The sequence below is a fragment of the Chrysemys picta genome, chromosome 5, assembly GCF_011386835.1.
Source record: "Chrysemys picta bellii isolate R12L10 chromosome 5, ASM1138683v2, whole genome shotgun sequence".
Classification (NCBI taxonomy): domain Eukaryota; kingdom Metazoa; phylum Chordata; order Testudines; family Emydidae; genus Chrysemys; species Chrysemys picta.
The window spans coordinates 26,985,515-27,010,907 of record NC_088795.1 but is presented as its reverse complement, the minus strand read 5'-3'; the positions used below and the strand labels follow the sequence as shown (position 1 = coordinate 27,010,907).

Genomic DNA, 25,393 nt, shown 5'->3' with positions numbered 1-25,393 from the left:
AATTCAGTGGGTAACTATTAGGAATGTTGTTGACAGGCTGCCAAGCAGAATTATGTCAGTTTGCATTTGGTGCAGGTGTGAAGTGATATCCACTATGGAAACACTGTATGGTAGGTAACCTATTTTATAAGAAGAGGACAGAACATTAATACAGCATCAAAAGAGATACTCATACCCTAACTGGGAGAGATGTAAATTCACTATGTTAAGGAAAATGGTTTGTTTTTTGTTTTTTTTAATTTCAGACATTTATCACCTATACTCGTAACATTTATTGAGCACTTGAAACATTTAAAGTAAGATACCACAAACCACGTTAAAGGTAAATAACATGGTGCAGTAATCATCATTCGTTTGGGTGGTTTTTTTGTTTATTTATTTAACAGCACTGACTGTAGCTAGACTCGCATCAAAATTACAGAAGTAATCATTTTAAATACACATGCATACATTCTTCAACGTAAAATCCAGAGAAGCTTCCACTTTCCTGCTTGTAGGCCAGAAGAAAGAAATCAAGTCAGGAAAAATTTAATTCTGCTTAAAAAAACATTATGACAAGCACTGGAAATGTTTCACATTTTTAGGTAAGTTTCTATAAATTTTTACAAATTATTTCCTTGTAAATGTGTTGTATCTTTTTTTTTAAAATTTTACTGTTACTTAGTCTCCACCAGTTTCAGATAAAACTAGATAGCTCCCACAGCCCAGTGAGAAATGACGCACCTTTGATTTCTACTCCCCTTCTTTGCTTGTTATAAGGATAGATCATTCCTTCAATGGTCATTCTTCCCACCCTATGGTTCTTACCCCTCATATAGGCTTCCCATCCAAAGCCTATTGAAGTCAATTATTTCAAAGGGCAGGTGGTGTAGGTTACTTAAAACAGAGAGCGTGGCACACACAAGCATACAAAGCTAAAATACAGAAAATACTAATTGAATATTAAATATCACTGCAGTTTCCAGGTTGTTCCCATTCACTTGGGATTCATTCTTCTCCCCTACACCTAAGGAACATTACAGGTTAGCAGCCAAACAATGTTTTATGAGCAACTGGGCTGCTTTCAAATTTATCTGTATCCAGAAAACCTAAATCAGAGACTGATCAATACACTCTGCTAAACTTTTTATACACAAAACAACTCATCTGCCTGTAAAAGGCTTCTGAACAAAGTACCATGACTGAAGGATTAACATGACGCTTTCATCTGACTGCAAACTGCTGTTAAACACAGAGGCTGAATTTCAGAAAGGAAAAAGGAAACAAATAAAAAGTTACATTCTAGCAGTCAAGACCGTGTGTACAACAGTGCTTTGCCAACACAGCTGGGTTGTTCTCAAGCTTAGTTTAATTTAGAAAGTCAAATCATGATCATTTTAACAGCTTCTAATTTCTCTTTGCCAAGTAAAAATAAAAGTAAAAAAGGCCTAGATTCTTTGAAACACAGGTGAGGGTTGAAGAAAAGAAATGGGCAGGAGTAGAGACATTTTAAAGAGCTTTAGGCCTATAGTTGCTAATTTCTGTAGTGTATTTTTTTTTAATTGGTCAGCAAGAGGCAGGATTTGAAAGAGTTATCAGCTTCCTCTCCCTCTTATTTACATATAGGGCACATATATGTAAATTAGATACAGATTGAGGATGAAATACACAAACAACGAGGAAGCACACCATGCATCTGAAGAAGTGGGATTTTTTACCGAAGAAAGCTTATGCCCAAATAAATCTGTTACTCTTTAAGGTGCCACAGGACTCCTCGTTGTTTTTGTGGATACAGACTAACACGGCTACCCGTCTGATATACAATAAAGTAACCTACATAATGTGAGTTTGAAAATGGCCTAATTTTCAAAAATACACATGTAATTGAGCACACACCAGGTAAATGCAAATTGGGAATAAGCTCAAGTAAATGACAAGGTGTGTTTAATTAGTCATCTATACATTCAGTTACTTGATTTGTGTGAATATCCAGTAATTTAAGTAGCAAATAAACTATTCAGTAAGGTGCTCCTATTTTATATTATAAACTATACGTATAGCTTATTTTTAGTAAAAAGTTGAATAGGTAAACCTAACTCTATAACTAAACAGACTGAAATTGTTCATAGTCCTTTCATTATGTTGTTTTAATGCATTATATAGATTTTTACTCTTAAAAATATAACCGGAAACAAAGTAAAACTATGAGGTCACATTAATTTATATTTTCAATTCCTGCAGCACACGACAGTCAATACATGACTCAGGGAAAAGATCATCAGTAGACTTTGACCATAGAAACTGAATGTAATAATAAAGTGCTGTACTATTAATATGTTGTATTTCAAGGTCAAAATTATTATATGTGATGCAGACAATTTTACATTTAGCCCAATCAGTCAATACTTCTCATTTAAATCATGTCTTTTTAAGTATGCACTTCAGAGTCCAGAATTATCATAACTGACGTAACTTCTATAATTACCTGCATTTGTGTTTGATCCTTGAAGTAGTACTGTCAAGGTCTCCATAACCAATAAAGCTAGCTGCTTTTGGTCCTCAAAAGAACTGAGGTTTCTTGAATCCCCTAGAAAATAATTTCAAAAGTTCATTGCACTGAAAACAACAAAGCTGACTTTATTTTTTAATCTTAAAACAAAACCAAAAAAAAAGTTTTGTTCCTTTCACCAATCCCCATTTTTTTTTTTTGGCTTCCACACAAAAAACATCCTCTAACAAACTTTTAAATCACATTAAGGGCATATCCACACAAACACTCAGGAAAGTTGCCACAAATTAACTTAAGGTGTGAAGTTAAAATACATTAAATCCATCTGTAGATGCTCTCATTCAGTAAAATTGCCTTAGTTTGCTTTAGCTTAATCCACACAGGAATTTAATGTGCTTTAATTTCACACCTTTAGTTAAGTCATCTCAATTTTCCTCAGGGCTTCTCTAAACAAATATTTTGTTCGCAGCAAGATGGGGTGTAAATCTACCATGCACTAGTGTGTCGTGCACTAACTGTCTGCATGGACCCTGCTGATGCCCACTAACAGTTCGTTAATGTGCTTTGATCTACCCTACTTTGAAACGGGAGTAGATTAAAGTGCACTCTAATGAACCGTTAGTGGGCATCAGCAGAGTCCACCCAGACAGTGAGCATTAGGCTAGTGCACAATAGATTCACATCCAAGCTCGCCACAAACTAAACATTTGTGTAGATAAGCCCTAACAATTAAAATCTGCAGTAGGTGACACAAACCGTTAACCATTTCCAAAACAAAAACAACTTTTATCACCACGTTAGACACTCATGCTCTCATTCTACTGAAAGAAAACATTTCACTCTCCACCCAAGCATGAAAATACAGCTCTTTTTGGAAAGTTAACTTAAAAAAAAAATCTATTAAAACAGAAGAGAAGCAGGAGTTTGCAATAACCAAATAAAAGAATCCTCTCCTTCTTTATATTTAAAATAAGACAAGGTTTCAGAGTAGCAGCCGTGTTAGTCTGTATCCGCAAAAAGAAGAACAGGAGGACTTGTGGCACCTTAGAGACTAACAAATTTATTAGAGCATAAGCTTTCGTGGACTACAGCCCACTTCTTCGGATGCATATAGAATGGAACATATATTGAGGAGATATATATACACACATACAGAGAGCATAAACAGGTGGGAGTTGTCTTACCACCTCTGAGAGGCCAATTAATTAAGAGAAAAAAAACTTTTGAAGTGATAATCAAGCTAGCCCAGCACAGACAGACAGTTAGATAACAAGTGTGAGAATACCCACAAGGGGAGACAGATTCAATGTTTGTAATGGCCCAACCATTCCCAGTCCTTATTCAAACCGGAGTTGATTGTGTCTAGTTTGCATATCAATTCTAGCTCAGCAGTTTCTCGTTGGAGTCTGTTTTTGAAGTTTTTCTGTTGTAATATAGCCACTCGCAGGTCTGTCACTGAATGACCAGACAGGTTAAAGTGTTCTCCCACTGGTTTTTGAGTATTTTGATTCCTGATGTCAGATTTGTGTCCATTAATTCTTTTGCGTAGAGACTGTCCGGTTTGGCCAATGTACATGGCAGAGGGGCATTGCTGGCACATGATGGCATATATCACAGTCTCTACGCAAAAGAATTAATGGACACAAATCTGACATCAGGAATCAAAATACTCAAAAACCAGTGGGAGAACACTTTAACCTGTCTGGTCATTCAGTGACAGACCTGCGAGTGGCTATATTACAACAGAAAAACTTCAAAAACAGACTCCAACGAGAAACTGCTGAGCTAGAATTGATATGCAAACTAGACACAATCAACTCCGGTTTGAATAAGGACTGGGAATGGTTGGGCCATTACAAACATTGAATCTGTCTCCCCTTGTGGGTATTCTCACACTTGTTATCTAACTGTCTGTCTGTGCTGGGCTAGCTTGATTATCACTTCAAAAGTTTTTTTTCTCTTAATTAATTGGCCTCTCAGAGGTGGTAAGACAACTCCCACCTGTTTATGCTCTCTGTATGTGTGTATATATATCTCCTCAATATATGTTCCATTCTATATGCATCCGAAGAAGTGGGCTGTAGTCCACGAAAGCTTATGCTCTAATAAATTTGTTAGTCTCTAAGGTGCCACAAGTCCTCCTAAAATAAGACAGTTACCAAAGTGGTCTGAAGCGCACACACACAAAAAATTAGCATCTCTCCTTCGTTCTTGGACTTACAAGCAGCACAACTAATCATTTCTTACAAAATGGTATGCAAAGTTTAAGTCAGAAATTTGTTTTAAAAGTGAACCATGAAAAGAGGTTGACAACTGTGTAGTAGACATTGCACCTGTATCTCTTATTTCAGTGTTTATAATTCTACTTCCTGATGCTGTAATACCATACATTTTTAAGTGTGCAGAGTTTGTCCTATTCAATTCTTACATAGAGAAAGCTTCCAAGAAAAATCACAGTGCACTGCATTAAGTGGTGCTGGTGATTCATCAAGCGTGTGAGATGAACCAATGCCAAGCACAGTATTTTAGGTGTGTTGTGCTGCTTGATTGAAGACATATCTTAACTGCTTTGGTGGTTATTAAAGATCCCATAGCACTTTCACAAGAGTAAGTGTACTGCTCCTAGTGACCTATCCAAATGTCAATTTGATCCTTTTGTTGACAGACTCTAGATAGGCACTCTTAAGAACGGAAGTGTTTTTCAGTGGGAGCTGTAGGCTTAGGACTTCATCTAGTAGGCCACCCCCACTCACATTAACAAATCTCTAGGACCTGGTGCAGGGTAGATTTTTTTTATCAAGTATTTGATTATGAACTATTGCTGGTTACTTATGGTCTGAGCAGTTTAAAATAGTTTATCTAGATATCACATGCTGAGATGCCACAGGTAACAGATGCATAAAATTCATTAGACATGTTATAGGTTGAATGGAGACAAGTAAAATATAGTTTCAGCTAGAAAACATAATCAAGTTACCCTAAACTGTTACATGGCATAGGTGAGAAGTGTTCAACACCTGAGATGGATGAAGAAATTTGTTTGTGTGTTTATAGCAATACAGCCCCACAGAGCTTGAAAGGGCTCTGCAAACATGGACCCTTACTCTCACATGGAGAAAAAGTGACTCATTGGGACTTCATACAAGAATAAAGGTCTATGCTTCAAAAGTACTTTACTACGTTAGGGCCACATTGTAAACTACTGTGATAACTGGGATGAAAGACAATATATAATCATACAGAGGACATTCCCCACTTGTTAATTTTTGCCCTGTACTAGAATAACCTAAATATAATGATACATTAGGGGTTTTTTTTTTAAGTGGAAAACTCCAGCTACTATATATTTTTAATAAATATTTTGCACTTATATAGTACCTTTCATTAGAGGACCTCGAAGCACTTTCTAAAGATTGATAAACATTATCATAATTTTACACAAGAAAACAAGCACAGAGAGTTTAAGTGAGCTTCACAACATCACATAGTAATTCATTGGCAGTGCTGAGAACAGAACCCAGGTGGCCCAACTAACCAGAACTAGCCCTGCTAACCAACACTAGCCTCTTTTAGCATCCAAAAACATGTACATAAATAAAAGCAAAGAAAACACTCTACCTTGATCATTCAGAGCCTGAGTGGGATCTTTCAAAAGGGCTGCATATTTGTGCAAAAGGTTTACCATCACCTCCAGAAGCCCCACCTCCCTGAAGACATCCTTAAAGATGTAGTCATGACGGGTGAACTTAAGAAGTGTTTTCATTGCAATGATGCTACACTGGTAAGACGTGCTGGACTTTAAGAGGATGCTGACACTAATCAGTTCTTTACAAGGAATATAATTCAAGCTAAAGACAACAAACTCCAGCATCTCAAAATATTTGGTCTGCACTTCTGGAAGCTTGGAAATTTTCTCTGCAAACTGGGACAAGGTGTGCTGTGATTCCAAGATGAAGTAGTTGGCATTGTCCGCTATGTAAATATTTGTAATGGCATCCAGAATAATTTGTGCAAGATAGTTAGTTTTTGCTTTCAAAAATGCATTTTGAAGGACGGAGAAAGCTTGTATATTCCTCACACTATGACCTACAATAGAAAACAAGGGGAAAAAACAAAATTCTTTATACCCATTTGCTTGACCATATTAAGGAAGAAATATGAATTAAACAAACAAACAATTTGTTCTCTGTAGCCCAACAAGCAGAAACAAATTCTACTAAAATGGATTTTTCAAAGAGCAAGAACACACTAAGACATCCTTTAAACGAACTCCTCCCACTTATTTCACAATTCTGAATGGAAAGATCTATTATTTATTGTTGCTTAAGATGGCATTTCTCTTTGAAAATAAACTTTGGTATGTGAACCAACTGAAAGATATAGTATTTTAAATGATCAAAGGGTAAATGAACATGAAAAAATCTGAATGCAATTTAACTGATTAAAAATCTGAGTAGGTCATAGTTGAGAAAGGAAATTTACTTCTTTGAAAAGCACTATGTTTGATCCATAATGGAAAACTTTGCGCCAACTGTAACATGTTCTGTGTGCCAATCAGTCACCTATAGTAATGCAAGCAGACTGAGTTTGGAACGATATGCGGCAGCAACTCTCTCACAACAACCTCTCAATAATATCACAAGTAGTAATGCCAGCCATAACAAAAAAGTGTTGATCAAATTAAAGCTCAGTAACATGCACATTCTTTTAACTTCCCCCACCTCTGAACAGTTTGGAAGTCACTTGTGGAACAAAGAGAGTTAGACTAGATTGCAGGACCAAGGGGTTTGGCATTACATCCCTGAGTTGGCTACAGATGCTGCCAGCCAGTGGTGGCCCTCCTTTAGGAAGGCTATTCTTACCCAATTCCCAGGGATTCTTTCAAGAGCTGGGATTGGCTGGCCAACAAAATGCCCTCCTTTAAAGTAAAAGCAACAGGCAGAGAGTGTCCTCTTTTAATCTACTCTTTCCTGCTGCAAAAATCTATTTCCCTCTACCCTTTTTTCCTTTGTGGTTATTGTCGCAGAGGGCCATAAGTTGGCATGGAGTTATTTGTTGTATGGCTGGTTAAGAGGGGATGTGGAGTTAATAGTCATAAGCAGATCACAGGCACTTTTGGCCTTTGACGCAATTGTGCAGTTCACTTTGTGCCGACACATTGAGCTTTGAACTGATGGTACAGGCACATGGTACAATCAACTTGTCTTCGATTCATATTATCTCAATGTTGGGAGGCTGGTCCTGGAAACATGGGTTAGGCTTCCCTCAGTGGTGACAGAATTATAGTGGTTGGTGAGACCAACCACAAACAAGCTAAGGTTTTGTCTACATGGGGAAATTCTGTGGCACAATTATATGTCTGGAGTTTAATGGATCCTTGGGCGTATGCACATATGCAGAATGTGTATATGGACAATCACTTGCAGAAGAACAGGATAGTTTCTCTGTCTTATATCTGAGTACAGAAGGATGAGGAAAAGAGGGGAAAGCCCTCAACCTCCATATCCAAATGGCTATAGATATTGGAAGTACACCCTCATTCATTCTCTGATATAGTCAAGATTAATAAATGCAAAATTGAGCCAAGATCTGCAATATTTGAAAAGATTTTTCTTTGCACTGGACGGATACCTCTCTAATGTTGTAATACTCTCATTAGTCCAAACATCAGAGTACACTGGGGTCAGAGAATATAATTGCTGCAAACACTTTCATGAGCTGTGTTAAATTTGTGTAATACAATACTTGTCATGTAGTCTAACCCATCATACACAGAATTACACTGTCTGCACAAAAAGTCTACATACTACTATTGGCCTTCTAACAGGTTTTCTTGGGCAGGATGGGGATGTTTGAGAGGAGTGGATGAGAAAAATTTAAGAAGGAATTACATAGTAGTAAATTAACGGTAAAAATTTGAGAAAGCCAGTTAACCTCTTTAGTAACCTCTTTAGGTAACTTAATTATCTAAGTAAAGGCTATAAATTGTACAAAACAACTTTAAAACAATTTAATCACAAACTTGCAGCGTTCTGTGAAGAGTTCCATAGTATGAAGTCATCTTTTGTTTGAGAGTTGTGGCTTTGAATCTCAAGTATGAGACTGAAATCCAAAAGTGCGGCATCTATTAAAATTCAGTTCCAAAAGAACTTCATAAGATCTTCTAAAAATAAAAACTGGAACTACTATGTATTGTATATATCATTGATCATTTTATTTTCAAATACTAATTGAAAACATTTGTTTTAATCAACCTGTAATTTGTTTTTAGATTTTTCAAGAGAGACAGAGCACAGATTTATTATGTTTGCACTGAATACTATCTTAATTTGTTATGCTCCTTTAGTCTCTTAAACAAAAGTGACCGTTATTTTAATGCCACATTTCATTCTTTCCTTGAAGACTGAAAACAGAACCTTTTGAAATGTAATATGCAACAACTGTATATACTGTACAAACATCCAATAAAGAGCATTAATACCAATATTGCATTGCACAGCCACACATTAATTTTTCTCTTCTAAATTACTAGTTATTCCATGATTGTTTTAAAATGAAAGATGTTGAAAAGTTAATTGAGAGCTCATGAAATGTGCAAGAAAGATGGACAGCTACAGAGCCTAAAAACCGGTACTGTATCCAGGGAACAGGCATAGCACAAGCACCAGAATCAAGACCCTCCTCCATGAGCCTGTAAAGTATTAAACACAGCACGAACCATTCTGCTGGGCAGAAAGGGACAAGCCACACATGGAGTAACTAGCAGATCTACTGCTAGATGGATCCACAAGCCTAACTCTCACTAACGTCTGAGGCCTGTCGGGGTCCCAGGTGTTATTAAAACTTACAGATAGTTGAATTGGAGCAGATTAGCTTCTCAGCCTCCTCACCAAGGTTTTAAGGCCTTGTTTACACAAGAACTTACACCAGTCTAACTAAAGGTGTATTTTTAAATCAAGCTAGTTAAACTAGTGCAAAATGCATGTGGGCATTCTTAAACCAATTTAAATCTGGTGTGTATCCTTTTAGCTTCATTGAGTAAAAAATCAATGTTAAATTAAACTGACATTAAACAGGTTAAATGAATTTAAGAGTCTCCACATAAAGGTGTTGAACTGATTTAACTAAATCTGTTTATAAAATCAATTTCAAGTAAACGGGTGCAACTGTGTGTGTGTGTGTGTGTGTGTGTGTGTGTGTGTGTGTGTGTGTGTGTGTGTGTGTGTGTGTGTGTGTGTGTGTGTGTGTGTGTGTGTGTGTGTGTGTGTGTGTGTAAGTAAGTAAAAAAATCTAGGGAAAAAAGAAAGAAAGAAAAGGGAATATTCCCTTTAAGTTCCTACTACTACTTAAACCTAGTCGTCTCACCCAAACTCATATTAATTTAGTTAAACTGATACTAACCCCTCTGTGGAGGATTCATTTCTGTTTAGCATACATTTCTCTAATTGACTTAAGCTAAAACAAAATAAACTTGCTTTAAAATGAAAAAAACCCAAACAGTCTCCGCAAAGCCTTTTGCACCAGTTTAACAAAATCAGATTAAAATCACGCTATAAATTATATGTATCCAAACTCTTAAGATCTGCAGGGAGGATCTATTTAATTTGTACTTTGTAGAGAGGTGATTCAGCATTTGGAGCTAAATGAGGAGAAATTGCCTCCCTTATATTCATCTGGATACTAGCAATTAAGCAAAATCACCTTTTAAAGTCAATATTTAATTCTGATGATAGAAGAAACATGAACTGTAAATGGTTTCTGTAGTGTACCAGAAATTTCTCCCCCAATAAGACTTCTGCTCTGTGTGATACAAACAGTAAACTCACCTTTGCCTGCAGGCTGTGGGACTGCAAATCCAGGCAACAGAAAAGGTGCCCCGGTGGTAATACCAGCTGGTTTTAATTCATTGACACCATATGTTGTCAGTGAAGTTATCAGATTAACCAAATCCTTCAAAGCATCCTTGGATTCCGCCTCCTTTGCCTGTTCTAATCTAAAGAACATACAGTACAACAGACCATATTAGCACATATTCACTTTAACATAAACCATTCACTCAAACTCATCTGAGGTTTATTTATTTAGTTAGTTTTGCTTTTTCTTAAATTAAGGAGAGATGTTAATTTTAGAGGCAGATTTAGTGACCGAAAATTCTGAATCCAAAGGCTAGAGTTCACCACATTTCCATATTTTAAACTCTCTTCTAAGTTTTATAGTATTCAATTGATTAAACATTATTATTTGTATTATGGTAGCATTTGGAAAATCACATTGAGATTGGGGCTTCAATATGCTAAACACATAGTAAAAGGTTATCTCTGACCCCAAAAATACTAACCAGACAAGTCAACAGGGGACATGAAAGGAAAGGAAGTATCATCATTTTACAGATGAGGAAATAAGACAGAGTAAATACATAAAAGGAGTACTTCAAAGACAGCTGTGCAACATACAAAACTTCTTAAGTACACAGCACAAGAGAACTGCAGAAGTTTTATATGAAACTCTCTGAAATGCAGTTCTTTGTAAAAAAAATTATTATACCAAGAATATAATAAACGATATCACTACTAACAACATTAGTGTACAAAGATATTTTATTATATTCAGTTACTGTAAAAAAAATAAAAAAGGTATTAAATCTTCACAGAGTGGAAAAGGCTCAGCATAATTAGGGGCCAAAGAACAGGGGACAGCTTTAGGATGAAAACAAAATAATTTATCCTAAAAATAATAAATCACAATATACAATAGAACCTTAGAATTACACCTCTACCCCGATATAATGCGGGTTGCATACAACATGGTAAAGCTCTGATACGCTGCTCTGAGCAGTGTGTTAAGGGTGCCGGGCCAATCCAGGGCCGAGGGGTTGGATACGGGGCTAAGGGTCTCAGGGGCGGTCAGGGGCTCCCTCCCAGGGCACTTTTGGGGGCCCCACAGTCCTAGAGTGGCCCATGGGATTAGCAGGGGGCCAGGAGCAGCCCGCTCTGCTTCCCTGGCCCCGGCCCCAGCTGTGTCACTCACAGGAGGAGGTTTGGGGGAAGGGATCCCCCCCGCCCCGCTGGAACTCACCAGCAGCGGCGGAAGCGGAGCAGCCCGGCCCCAGCCCGCTCCACTCCACCAGCTCCCGGCTGCGGCGCTCTGCTTCCTGCCGCAGGTGAGTACGGGGGGCGTCCTTTCCCCAACCTCCCCGCACTCACCTGCGGCGAGAAGCAGAGCACCACGGCTGGAAAGTGGCAGAGTGGAGCGAGCTGGGGCCGCGTCGCTCTGCTTCCCGCCGTAGGTGAGTGCGGGGAGGTTGGGGAAAGGATGCCCTCCCGTACTCACTTGCGGCAGGAAGCCCCACTTGCCCCCCCCTCTTGGCATCCCTGAACATCATTAATAAAGATTCATAATAAAAACAGGCAGACAATTCTGGTGTGCCAGTCAGAAAATATCCTACTCTCTGTCACAACTGCACTAGGTCTGCAGTGCTAACAAGCAAAGAGGACATAAAATGCTCTGTTTTAATTAGAAAAGAAAGCAGGTTTAACAATATACACAAGGAAGAAAGACAAATCTATTGACTAAGATGCTGCCATTTTTATGTAATCATTTTCTGATGTAACTGCAAGTACAAGTAGGGGCAGCCAGGGGGCTCTGGTTGCTGGTCAATGGGAGCTGCAGGGGCAGTGCGCAGAGCCACCTGGCTGCACCTCTGTATAGGAGCCGGAGGGAGGACATGCTGCTGCTTCCGGGAGCTGCTTGAGGTAAGCACTGCCCGGAGCCTACACCCATGATGACCTCCTGCGCTCCAACCCTGATCCCCCTCCTGGCCCTCCGAAACTCTCGGTCCCAGCCCGGAGCACCCTCCTGCACTCTCAACCCCTCATCCACAGCCCCACCCCAGAACCCGCACCCCTAGCCGAAGCCCTCACCCCCTTCCAGCATCCCAACCCCCAATTTCGTGAGCATTCATGACCAGCCATACAATTTCCATACCCAGATGTGGTCCTCGGGCCAAAAAGTTTGCCCACCCCTGTACTAGCATCTACAGCAGGGGTAGGCAACCTTTAGGACGTGCTGGCCGCCACTTCTCGCAGCTCCCATTGGCGGGAAATGGCGAACTGCGATAACTGGGAGCTGCGGGGGGCCATGCCTGCAGACAGTCAACGTAAACAAAATGTCTCGCGACTCGCCAGCGGATTACCCTGATGGGCCACGTGCCGAAGGTTGCCGACCCCAATCTACAGCTTTTACTGAAATCAACTGGAGCTTGGCTGTTTAGCACTTTTGAACATCAGGACAGTTATTTAGATTCACAATTATGGATTTTAGTGCCTAACTTCAGGCACCAAGTTTGAAAATTGTAGCCTTCATTTTCAAATAGTTTTGGCTTTTTTATGGCAATACATGCTTCTTACAATCTGAACTTCCATATAGATTGGCAAAATAGGTGGAGCTTGCATTCAAAACAAACAGACATGGTTTGGCAACTGAGGGAGCTATTACTGATTTCTGAATTTTCTGACTGAACATAAGAACACAAATAAAATATATCATGCTTCATAATAAAATTTTGTTCATCTAGACAATTTTAGTTTTATGACAATACTTTCTAATGTACTAGTAAATTTAGTATAGTTTATTTTGTAAAAAAAGTGAAGTTTTAGTAACAAGAGCCTTAACGACAGCACCTTGCTGTTAAAGCTTTCTGTCCTGCAAGGTTCTATCATAATTGCGGATTAACTAGAATGTAACATACAGAAAAAGGAAATAGAAAGCTATTTTATGTATTATTTGTTCACTCCTATTTATTTGTTTAGCTAATTTGCACAAGCCATAATGTGCATCCCAAAACCTGCTGGCTTGTCCAAACTTCTTAGTAAAGATTTTAACAGATGCCGTAATAACATCATATAATTAAGGGCTTGTCTACATGGGATGTTAACATGCACCAAGCCACAGTGTGAATCTACAGCACACTAACTTGCTGTGCAGTAACGTCCCATGTGGACACTGTTACAGCACTAAAAGTTCTGTAATGCACTTTGACATACTCCCATCACAGTGTCAGGATCATTATCCCCATTTTGAATAACCTTATCATTTACAATATCCTCACTGCATTTTGTTAGATCCTAAAAATGCATTCAGGTACATTAATATGCTCTCCATCTGTTAGAGAATATGTTGAGAAAAAATATTATTTGCATACCTGAGCAAGAGATCACAGAGGAAGTTATATCCTTGCCATATCCTAAAATCATCCAACAGTGTTTGTGATACATCACTGGAATCTTTGAGAAAGCAAGAAAGCCCAGCAAACATCTCAACTATTTCTAGGGGAGAAAGGTCATCAGATTGCTGCATGTTCTGAACACAGGTGGACAAACATTCTTTTTCTGTAAGGACACAATTAAGAAACAGTTTTTCCCCATCATTATACATATTTAAAAACATCATTTCTGATTATTAAAATATACTTAGAAATGAAGTAACAGTTATGTAATCGTTTATTATCACACAATATTTAAAGGGACACTGAGCTTGAAATCTAGCCAGTTTAGGAAGTGGCTTCAGGATACATCTAAACTCTAGTCCTGTTCACTCTCCCCTTTCTCTCTCCCCCCATCCTTCCCTTTTGTCTTACAATCACATTTTATTATATTTAAGAAGTAAGTAAATATTTTTCTCCCTCCTATTGCTGTATGAAAGACCTAACTGACAGACTCTACAGAGGGAAAAGTGAAATTGACTATACACTACACTGTCCAATGCACAATGTAAACCCACTGAAAATAGAGCAATTTATTTTTCACTTGAATCCCCTTTAGTCATAATAATCTTATGTATTACAACATAGAAGATAATTTCAAAGAGAAGTGCGACTTTTAATGAAGCCCCTTTAAAATGTTTAACAGCTTCATGTGGCATTTATCAAAACTGTCAAACTGTCCAAGGAAGCAGTCCTCTTTATAGAGTAAAAGTCTAATAATCAGGAGGTTCAAGGCTGAGCATGTTGATAAAAACCATTACACACTTATTCCCAGAAGCTAATTCCAGAAGGGGCTCAGCATACATGTCATTAATTCGCACTTTAAATTTTAATATAATGAAAATAAAACAAAGATTAAATTTACTATTTTGAAGTAAAATGTCAAAGGAAAAAAACCCTGACAAATTACAATAAATCAATTATAAAATATCTTCCTTCCTCTAGGTTGTTAAAAAACACCATGTCTACTATTTTACTGACTCAAGGGAAAACCCTTAGTGTTGTCTCTTGCGATATGCTTGGATACAGTATTCTATGTCTTCTTTCATATTGCTATTCTGGTAGGGAAATAGTGTGGCTGGACCTTCTGCATGGCCAAAGATCCTTGAACACAAACAGGGCAGTAAGTCTTATTTCAGCTCCCATCCTGCAGTGACACAGAACTGGATATTATTAATCCATATTCACTTGTCACATGGACAAAACTTGACCAACAGCTGCCCCATATTTGTGGCTAGATTTATGGGTGCATTCTTTATTTCACGTGCCTTGCATCAGTTAGCCAAGCCTTAGCTCACCATCACCTGGCAGATACAGAATATCTTCCTAGGTGGGTACATCTACACTGCAGCTGGGAGTGAGCCTCCCAACTTGGGCAGACAGACTCTCACTAGCTGAGCTCAAACTAGCACACTAAAAATAGTGGTGTGAACATTGTGGCTCTGATGGATACTTGGGCTAGCCATCAGAGCTCAGACCCAAGGAGGCAGGTAGGCTTGAGAGCCCAAGCTGCAACATCCATCTCTCTCTCCCAGCTGCAGTATGGATGTTCAAAACAGGCACTCAGAAAGAACATTCCTTAATGTATTATCTTGGATGACATTACACAAAATGTTATACATCAGACACAGACCACAGATCATGTAACTCCCTTACGAGACACCGTCATCTTTTAATCAGGTTTACTGTCATGAACAGGTTCAGTTCCAAAAAGAGGCAGTAGAGACTTTTGCTTTTTTTAAGCCCGATACATGATTAATTTTTTAAATGATAAAGAACACTGCACTATCGATGTGTCTCTTAATAGGCCAACCAGGTTATATCATGCAACATGCTATCAGTAAAACAACAGACACTGGTACAATCACAAACTAGATATCTTCTTTTCCTGCCACATACATCCATAATGTATCTTTTGGTGTAACTGGGAACAATTGTCCCCCCTTTGAAGTCATATTTGAAAACGCTTACCACTGTTGCCATTAGGCTCCTTACTTTTTTTTTATTCTTTGAAAGCAAAATTAGGAACTCATTTGGTTCTGTTTTTTATTTTCTTTTTAGGCTGAATTGGGAGTCTTCTGTAATTTGTGAATGGCTAGTGTGAGAAACATTGTAGACAAAACTTCCTGTGGTGTTGCATGAGATATATGGAAGCAGGGTTACATATTTCAAAATCTGCTAGCACAATTTCATAGAGTCTTAAGAAGATGTTCTCCAGGGAGTATTCACAACCAACTTAATGTTACCAATTGCTAAAAGATGCTGTGCCTGCCCTCCCACCCCCGTTTAAAAGTTTAATTTATTTTAAAAGATTATATCATTTAAGAGCTACTCGCTGTAATTTAAATGCCGAACACTGGCAGAACCTGCAGAATACAGGGCACTCCTTGTGCCCAGCTGGGTTCACAGATGTCCAGGGTCTTTATTTAAAAGTAGAGTGCCTGTACATGCTGCTGGAAATGAGAAGTGCCTAGCCTGCCTGCCTCCACAAGGGGCTACTGCTACATCAAAAAGCAGGAGAGAAATAGGAGCCACCCCTCACAAACTGATGCCACCAGCACCAGTTACAATCATCACAAATAGCTTCTTAATATTACTTTTTTAGTGTAAGCACCCTCTTCACTAACATGTTCCACATTGTGAAAACATTTGAGAACCTGTGCTCTGCAACATTAAACTGAAGTGGGGGGAAAAAAACAAACATGTGAAGTTGGTTATCTACAAGAACCTCTCTAATCTTATTACAGAACAATTCTGATGACATTTTAACCTTAAGTTCACAGATGTATACAAATACTCTTAAATCTTCCTAAGTACTTTAGTTTTTGCTATATTATATACAGAAACTACAGGATGAAGGGAGCAATACATACACTGGAACAAAAGAATAAAAACACTCTCTCAATAAGATACACACCGTGAATGTATTTCACTACATTGACACTAAGGCCATGACGCGATATGGTCATTAGTACTTCCCCTGCACTCTTCCTCCAAGGCAGATTATAGGGAGGGCACCATGAGGTTATTGCACTAAATAAAAGCTGGAGATCATCCTTCTGAGCCAGTTCTTCTGCCGGCGACACAAAACTGCACAATTTTACTAGGATCTGAAACAATAAGGGATTCAAATTATTAAAACAGCAAAGGGACAGTAAAATTTTTAACAGCAGAATTCTACACTGGTAGAGTTCATTGGTACTTTTATACAAACTGATCACAAAAAAAAGATCATCCAAATAGAACTGTTATAATCATTAGCAAAGTAATGTGCAGTTCTTTACCTTGCATGTTGCTTCCTGAATAGCCCTAATTACCTTCATCCATGTTAAATAAGACTAAGATTAGGTCTTTAAATGTTCATGGTTATTCCACCCCTCAGGCCCATTAAAATGTAATGAATAGTGCTAAACTAGCAGACTACTTTAAGTGTTTTATGCTGCCACGTGGGGCTCAGAGTTTGAGTCCTAAATATGCTACATTTATGCACTGTCTGCCAGAGACTAGAATTGTTGCCTAGACAGCATGTTCAACTCTTGCAACAGGGATAGAGGCGTTAACAAGCTAACTACTCTAATGCTTTCTAATGCATGAAGAGCACTGATTGGCTGGGACAGGAGGAGCAGCATCCATGCCTCCTTGGCCAAATGAAGAGCAAGCAAATAATTGGGGCAGGTAAGATTACTTTTTCTGGGTATGTCTTCGGTGCAGAATTAACTTGGATAATCAGCACCCAGGTCTGAGCATTTGAGTTAGCCTTGGCCAGGAGCAAGCAGCCACACTGCAAAGCCCTACCCGAGTTGCTGTGCTGCCTTGTATGTGTTACTAGGACTCCTGGGGCCATATCCCATGGTTCTTTAGTGCTGCAGTAAGTGAAAGCAGAACCCAGGCTCAAACTCAGATCCCAGTCATGCCAGCTAGTCTGGATAGAAAGTACTACTTTAATTCAGGAAAGAGGTTTTCAAGAATGGACAGGAGGGGGGTTGGGCAGCACACAAATAAGAGCCCATGAGACACTGTCTAACACCACAATGACTTACTGTATCTCAAATATATTTATGTATGGCCAAACTAACAAAGGCTAAGATTTGAAAAGATCACTAGGAAGATGAAGCCTCATCAAAAAAACCTTTTACAAGACAGAGAAACAGCCAAAGGTGTATTCATGATATTTCAACTCTTTCAAATGGGAAGTTAGCTTTCCCTTTACAAACTGAGACAACCAAGTGACTCAGTCAGTTTTATTTTCCATAAACAAGGTACAGAACCCCCGCTTCTTCCTTTTATTCGAAGTGTCATTTATAAAGAACAGCACACCAAAAAGTTAATATTCCAGGAACATTTGTTCATTAAGTGCAACATCTCAACATTTTTAATTACTCAAAATTTATTACCATGAAAATGTACTGTGTTTAATTTATCTAGTCAGATATTTAAACCCATAACGCCAATCCTAAATGGTACTGTGTGCCAAAAGGAGTTGCGGGAGCACAGCACCTTGCACAAAAGAACACCGGAGCTAGCATGAATAGATATATCCACTGACATATAATAGTTTATAATCAGATGCTGATAGATAAACATAATACAACCTTTTCTAAGGTAAAAAAATATGCTGTCTACCCTCTTCCTTCCATTGACAAACAGAATAAAGATAATTGTATAAGCTATATAAAATGCAGCGGTAACATCCATCTTTATTTATATAACTGAAAAGAAAAAAAAAGAATAAAGTGGTGAAGTTAAATTCCAAGCCAAGTACACAGACTAAACTGCACTAAGTTAACCAATTCATTCTGTTCTGCTGAAAACGTCTTAAATTAACTCATTCAGGAAAGCCACAATAGTGATTTCCCTTTTCTGCCACACAAAGGTGATTTATTTCTCTATTAGAAATAAAGGTGGCATGTTTTTAAATAGTCCACTTATTAATATAAGTGCTGCTTATTTTTACTGTACTTACTCAAATGACTGTCATGGCTAAAGACATAAAAGACGAACGGGGGGGGGGGGAGAGGGAGAGGGAGGAAGTGGTCTGCATATCATCCCTCTTAAGCAGCCCAGTACAAGTGCTACACTCATTTGTGAGGACAAAATATTTTCTGAGAAAAAAAGTACTCAATCTCAACTCTGCTGGCAGGGAAATTCATTTTGCTAACAAACTGTTGTCTCTGTTAAGAAATAGCGAAAAATAACTTCAATGTGTGAAATTACTGGCCCAGATCAATAGCAATTTCTGGAGATATCTGATAAAGCCTCCTCTTTCCATACCCCCTCACCCCCTTTTTTTAAAGAGAAAAAAGTCTGTCTACATGTTCAACACCTATATTATCTTCTTACCTGTACAAAGACTTTCTGTAGTAACGTTCGGCGCTCTGCTAGAGGTAGCTCATTCTGCGCTCCTCCAACTACCTCAGGCACATGTGGAAGGTCAAAAAACAGATATAGACATTTAACAAGCGTGGAAGGCACCGACATCGTCGTCATGCAGTCCACTGTTTTCTGAAAAACAGAAAAGCCAGTAACATTTCACAATATTGTAACAGTGAATTTTTTAAAAATACAACAATTTTCTTTTAAATTCAAGACTTTCTGTATTCTTTGAAAGAATGATTAATTATGCAAATTATTGCCTTTAATGGAAGTCACACAGATAGAAGCTTGCATAAAACGTTGAACTTTTCCTTCCTATAAATTTAACAAGCGTCCAAACTGCAGTACTGATGAATCACGTATTCTTCAACATTTACAAAACAGGGGGAAAAAAGAGAGGAAAAACAAGACAACACTCAGAAAAAGGTCTAAATATATCAAAAGTAATAAAATAATCATTAATTATTCATATGACAATAACACTAAATGCTCCAATTAGGATTAGAGCCATAGGAAGACACAATCCCTACCACAAGACAAGACAACAATGTAACAAACAGTAAAAGGGAATGGAAGACAAAAACAACAACAACGATAAGAGCATCATTTATATCAGCTTGATGGATCTTAGCGACTACAAACTATAAAGCTTTTTAAAATAATGTAAAAATCAGCAATCCCCTCAGGCCCTCAATCTAGACCTCATCAGTTGGATATTTCTTACAGTCATCACAGAAGTGTGATTGGATTAGAAGGAGAAGGTATTGGCTTTATGCTGTTTCATGCATACAGAACAGCGTGGAAGAAAGTGTGAAAACATTTGGAGGAGAATGGAAAAGTTGGGAGGTGGGGTCTGGTATTATTTGTAAAGTAGGTGGGATGATTTGGTAAGATATATGAACAGATAATCAGGGAGCAGAGAGACGACAGCATGCAATTGTCCAATGTGTCAGAAGGGCAGCCAGCAGAGACTCATTAATACAGCTCATATTGCCTTTGGCTTCACTATCTCTTTATATAGTGTGGCCTCCATGAATGGGGTACTATTTATTCCCAAATTCTTTGTCTTGTAAGATGCTCGAAGTAGCCTGCAAACATATCCATGTGGGACAAAATCAAATTCCACATGCTCTGCAGGAATCAGCATACCAAAAGCAGATAATTCTAAGTTAGGGTACTTAAGGGCTAACAAATTTAATGATCATACATAATTCAAGAGTATGGAAGGATACAGAATAAGGATAAGAGACAAGGACAGTTGGTCAAGATGCCATCAGCATCTCAAAGACTAATATCTGTTATGGATATCTTAGGATCTTGCATGTTCTTTTCTTTCATCCTCACAGTGAGATCTTAGTTTGGTAGCACAGATCATTATATTCTTTTCAAATATTCCTATCTATTATTTTTCTCACTAATATTTTTCAAAGTACACATTCCCCATTATAGGTGGTTAGATAACAAAAAAGATTTACAAGTAAGACAAGGAGTTCACCCCATTGTTATTCATGGGACCAAATTATAAATTGTTTGAGTATTCAGACTGCTGATTTATTAGTGAAAATATTTCCAAATTCCAAAGGTTTCAAAATATAAAAGACTTTTTCCCCAAACTCAACTTACCAGAAATGTATTTTCTCCTATTTTGTCTCAAGGTAGGTCTACACTACAAACGTTGCATCGGCACACCTGCACTTTGATGAAGATGTTCTAAGCTGACGGGAGAGGTCTCTCCCATCGGCTTAGTTACTCTGTGAGAGGCGATAGTTATGTCGGTGGAAAAAGCTTTCCTGCTGACATAGCACTGTCTACACAGGAGGTTAAAGTTGGTATAACTACGCCACTCCAGGGTGTGTTTTTTCCCACACTCCTGAGCGACGTATTTTTACCAAATTTGTTGTGTAGTGTAGACCTGACCTCAGTTTATCCAGTCATGGAGAATAAACACCATCATGTGACTTAGAGCTTGCCGAGAGGGTGAGTTAGTGCATGGCAAGCTGGGGTGTAAATCCACAAAATATTAGTGGACCAAGCACCAACTAGCTGCAGTAGCAGGGTCCATAAACACTAGAAGTTCCCTAGTGCTCTTTGACCTACTTCCATTTGAAACAGTAGTAGGTTAAAGCGCATGAGAGAGCTTTTAGTGTGCAGCAGCAGGGTCCACATGGACAGTTAGTGTGCTGTAGATTTACACCCCCACTTGCAGCAAACTAACTCTGTCCAAACAAGCCCTTAGAGGATTAGTCATGCACTACCACAAATATACCAGTGAATATTTTAAAACTTTTGCAGAAAATGAGATTAATTAAAAAATGATACATTAACAGAAAATAAAAAAAATATATTTCCTCGTTGTTTATATCTTTAACCAGATCTAGTCCCCAAAGAGATCATCAATACCTGATCACAAGGGTTTGTTTGTTTTTTGTTTCTAAAGTAAAGACTTTTTGAGTTATTCCAGTTTTAAAATGATTTTAAGGTGCAGAAAGCACTTTTTAGACTCTGAAATTTCTATTAAGCCACTTTTGATTTATGACTTCTTTACCTAAAAAATATTTATCTGTGAGCTAGGAACAGACATAAATTTCAGCCCCAGAGAACTCTTTTAGGCAACTTCAATTCATAAATTTAGCATCACTACAGAGACACTATAATAAAATTAAACCTCAACATGGGAAGGAGATGTAAAGGATGTTAGGACCTGTAAGCTTTGGAATTAGAACACTGTAGGATGTTACCATGACCCCTTTTCACATGTGCTATTTAACGAGGAAAGCTGCACACCTGGAAATATTTTGGCATTCCTGCTTTGGTTTTCATGATAATAAAGAAGAACTAACCTGTCCTGATGAAGCTAGTAAATTAATTGTAGTGAGCAGCATCCAACCTCTACTGGCTTCTTCACTCTGATTGATCTCCAGGAACTGGACTATGGCACGACTTGCAGCCTCTGTTGAAAAAAAAAAAGCAAGGCCAACTATGTGAACAGATGCAGCATGGAAAATGGATCTTCTTTACAAAGGCCACACAGAATTTAAGTTAAACTCTGAATTTTCCGGTGTGAGTACATTTGAGAGCGTAGCGATTGTCTGGTTTCACCCATGTAGCTGCTATTGGGGCATGTAGTGCACTGGATGAGGTACACCACAAATGCACCACAAAACCAATGATATGTGTGATATACAATCAATGATATTTTCATCATCTGGACAGATGATAAAAATGATAAAAGACAAAACACCACATCACCCGTGGGTGAACACTTTCCACAAAGCAATCACTATATCTGACCTATCAGTCCTCATCTTCAGAGGAAACCTGCACAACACTTTCCAAGGACAAGCCTGGGAACTTAAATTCATAATTCTACTAGATAATAAAAATCATGGGCTGAATAGAGAGACTGGATTTATGGCTTATTACAACAATCTATAACCCACTAACAACCCTCCCCCCGCAAGCTGCTTTGCCCTCCCTCCTTTTCTTTCCTATGACTGGAGGGGTATTAACAGGTTACTTCATCTTGAATGGTCCCTTGAAATATTTGTTAACTACTTACAGTAAACAATTTGTTCCACCTTGAATTTAACTGTGACACTCTGATGTCTGGTATACACTACAGACCTATGTCAGTGTAACTACTTCGTTCAGGGGTCTGAAAAATCCCCCCATCCCCCCAGCAATGTAGTTATACTGACCTTAATCCCCCCTTGTAGACAGCGCTATGTCGACGGGTGAGCTTCTACCACCTCTTGTGGAGGTGGATTAACAATGTTGACAGGAGAGCTCTGTCCCATCGGCATAGGAGCATCTTCATTTAAGTGCTGCAGCTTCACCAATGCAGCATTTTAAGTATAGACCTGCCCTGAGTAAGATTTCCAGACCCGAAGAAGAACTCTGTATAAGCTCGAAAGCTTGTCTCTCTCACAAACAGAAGCTGGTCCAATAAAAGAAACTCCCTCACCCACCTTGTCTGTTTTCAAATATTAACTCCATTCAGGGCCGGTGCAAGGAAGTTTCGTGCCCTAGACGAAACTTCCACCTTGCGCTACCCCTCCACCCAACTAACACCGCCCCCCTGCCCTCCACACCAGAGGAGTCGCCCCCCCCCCCCCGCGGCAACTAACCCCGCTCCCCCCCGCAGCAGCTACCCCCCCCCTGCAGCTAACCCTGCCAGGGGAGCCCCCCTCCACAGCAGCTAACCCTGCCTGCTGCCCCCCCCCCCAGCAGCTAACTCTGCCCGGGGAGCTCCTCCCACACAGAAGCTCACCCCATCTGGGGAGCCCGCCCCAGCTCACCTTTGCTCTGCCTCCTTCGCTGAGTACACTGGTGCCGCTCTAATTCTCCTCCCCTCCCAAGCTTGCGGCGCCAATTGGAGGAGAATTAGAGTGGGGGCTGTGTGCTCAGCGGAGGAGGCAGAGTGGAGGTGATCTGGGGTGGGGAGCGGTTCCCCTGTGGGCCCCCCGTTACTGTGGGCAGCCCTCCCCGCACCCCCCTCATCCCAGCTCACCTCCACTCCACCTCCTCACCTGAGCGGGCTCTTAGGCGCCCTCAACCACTAGGCGCCCTAGGTGGCCGCCTAGTTCCCCTAGTGGTTGCACCAGCCCTGACTCCATTTATTTCACATTCTGACCATAGTCAGCTCTTCACAGCAGAAATTATCACAATAAACATCCAATGCTATCCTTCATATTTTCCGGAGAAGCTACAAAATAACAAAGTTAGCAAGTGTGAACTATGTTTGTTTTAAAAGGAGAAAATCTATTAATTTTTCTTCCATATTCATTAAAATTTGCTACTATCCCCCCACTCTCATTGGTTATCATGGACGGCTTTTCTTTGTGGTTAAGCTTTTGGTTTTAACATTTTTCAGAAGTGAATTCTTGAGAAACATAAGGGTTCCAAGCTGAAAAGTTCAGATATGGATATGAACTCTTCCAATATTAGGGGGTATTTAGATCCGTCATTTTGGTTCAGCCCACCTCTAATAAAGAGGCTAAAAAACTCGAACTAACAGGAACAAAACAGTAAGTAGTAAAATAATACACAGGTCAGCGCATAAAACCATAAAATGTTTGCCTTAATGAAATATTAAACTCCAACATGTATTAGGGCATTATAAACGAAGATATACAATACTTTTGAATTGGATAGTCTATTTAGTCTCTTATAAATCATTCTCTCCAAGACTTCCAACACTCCACTGTCAACTTTTTCCATACTTAGTGCACAGTGAAGCCATCTTTCCTGAAAGTCTGGCAAACCCAGTTAAATATTCACCTCCCCAATTAAAATAAATGAAAAGACATGGGGAGTTTAAAAGGTAATAGAAGAATTAAGTGCTCACATTTGTTCTGCTAATGCACTCTATTACCCAAGCTGTTGGCTCACAGCTTTGTTCCTGTAGTTTCTGTACACACACTACTGGAAGCACTGTTTCCGTTGACAGAGAGAGGAACCAACGGGCCAAATCCTGGGGTGAGATTCATCAGCACAAAGCAAGGCTTAAAGAATAGGTTAAAAGGTAAAGTGATTTAAAGCCTGACTTTATATTCTTCAATTCTGCTCTGTGTAGGTTCAATCCCCATGCTAGGCGTTAGAGAAACCTGACGGCCCTCCCCAGTCCCCCAAAATTGTAGACCCAAAGCCAGTTGAGCAGATGCATAGGGATAATTAAGCTAAATTCTAGAAGGCTCAATACAGATTTCAGAGCAACCTATCTTACATTTGAAACTTATGGTATCCAACCACTCAACAGTTGCATCATTTGTGACATCAGCAATATTTGGGAATCAGGGTAAAAGTTTCAGAAGTACCAAAGCCACTTCAAGTCCCATTTACAAAAGTGACTTAAGGAATCTAAGAGATTCAGGTACTTCTGAAAATTTTACTCTTAGTGATGATATTGAGAAAAGTATCATTTGCTTAGACACTGTCAATGTGAATTTTGAGACTGAGGTCTTACATCAGTAACTCTGAATCCTTAAACATTATTATTTATACCCCAAACAAAATAAATGAAATGGTGGATATAATCTGGCATGAAAATATAGCTTGTGAGAAGACAAGCAGCTATGATTTATGTATTTACTGTCATTGGAGCAACTTTAAGAAACAAAACATCCAAGGTAAAGACAAAACAATCAAAAAGTGTTAAAAGCACAGACAGCCACAAGAATGTTCATAACAAAAGCCAATAAAAAGGAAATAAAAATAAAAAGGATTTACACAATCGCCACATGACAGTAATACTTCTATTGTAGCCTTTTATT

The 25,393-nt window shown here is 38.9% G+C and overlaps 1 protein-coding gene across 6 annotated transcripts in view; it reads right to left on the bottom strand.

Moving 5' to 3' along the window:
- WDFY3 (WD repeat and FYVE domain containing 3) overlaps positions 1–25,393 on the bottom strand; it is a 289,358-nt gene that overhangs the window by 150,832 nt on the left and 113,133 nt on the right. For all 6 annotated transcript variants that reach the window (XM_005292053.5, XM_005292052.5, XM_042856446.2 and 3 more), the window contains 7 exons: positions 21,962–22,071; positions 19,089–19,250; positions 16,666–16,858; positions 13,689–13,875; positions 10,315–10,481; positions 6,107–6,574; positions 2,465–2,566 (listed from right to left, as the gene is read on the bottom strand). In XM_005292053.5, coding sequence (XP_005292110.1) covers positions 2,465–2,566; positions 6,107–6,574; positions 10,315–10,481; positions 13,689–13,875; positions 16,666–16,858; positions 19,089–19,250; positions 21,962–22,071 — 1,389 coding nt within the window. The remainder of the gene's footprint in view (positions 1–2,464; positions 2,567–6,106; positions 6,575–10,314; positions 10,482–13,688; positions 13,876–16,665; positions 16,859–19,088; positions 19,251–21,961; positions 22,072–25,393) is intronic.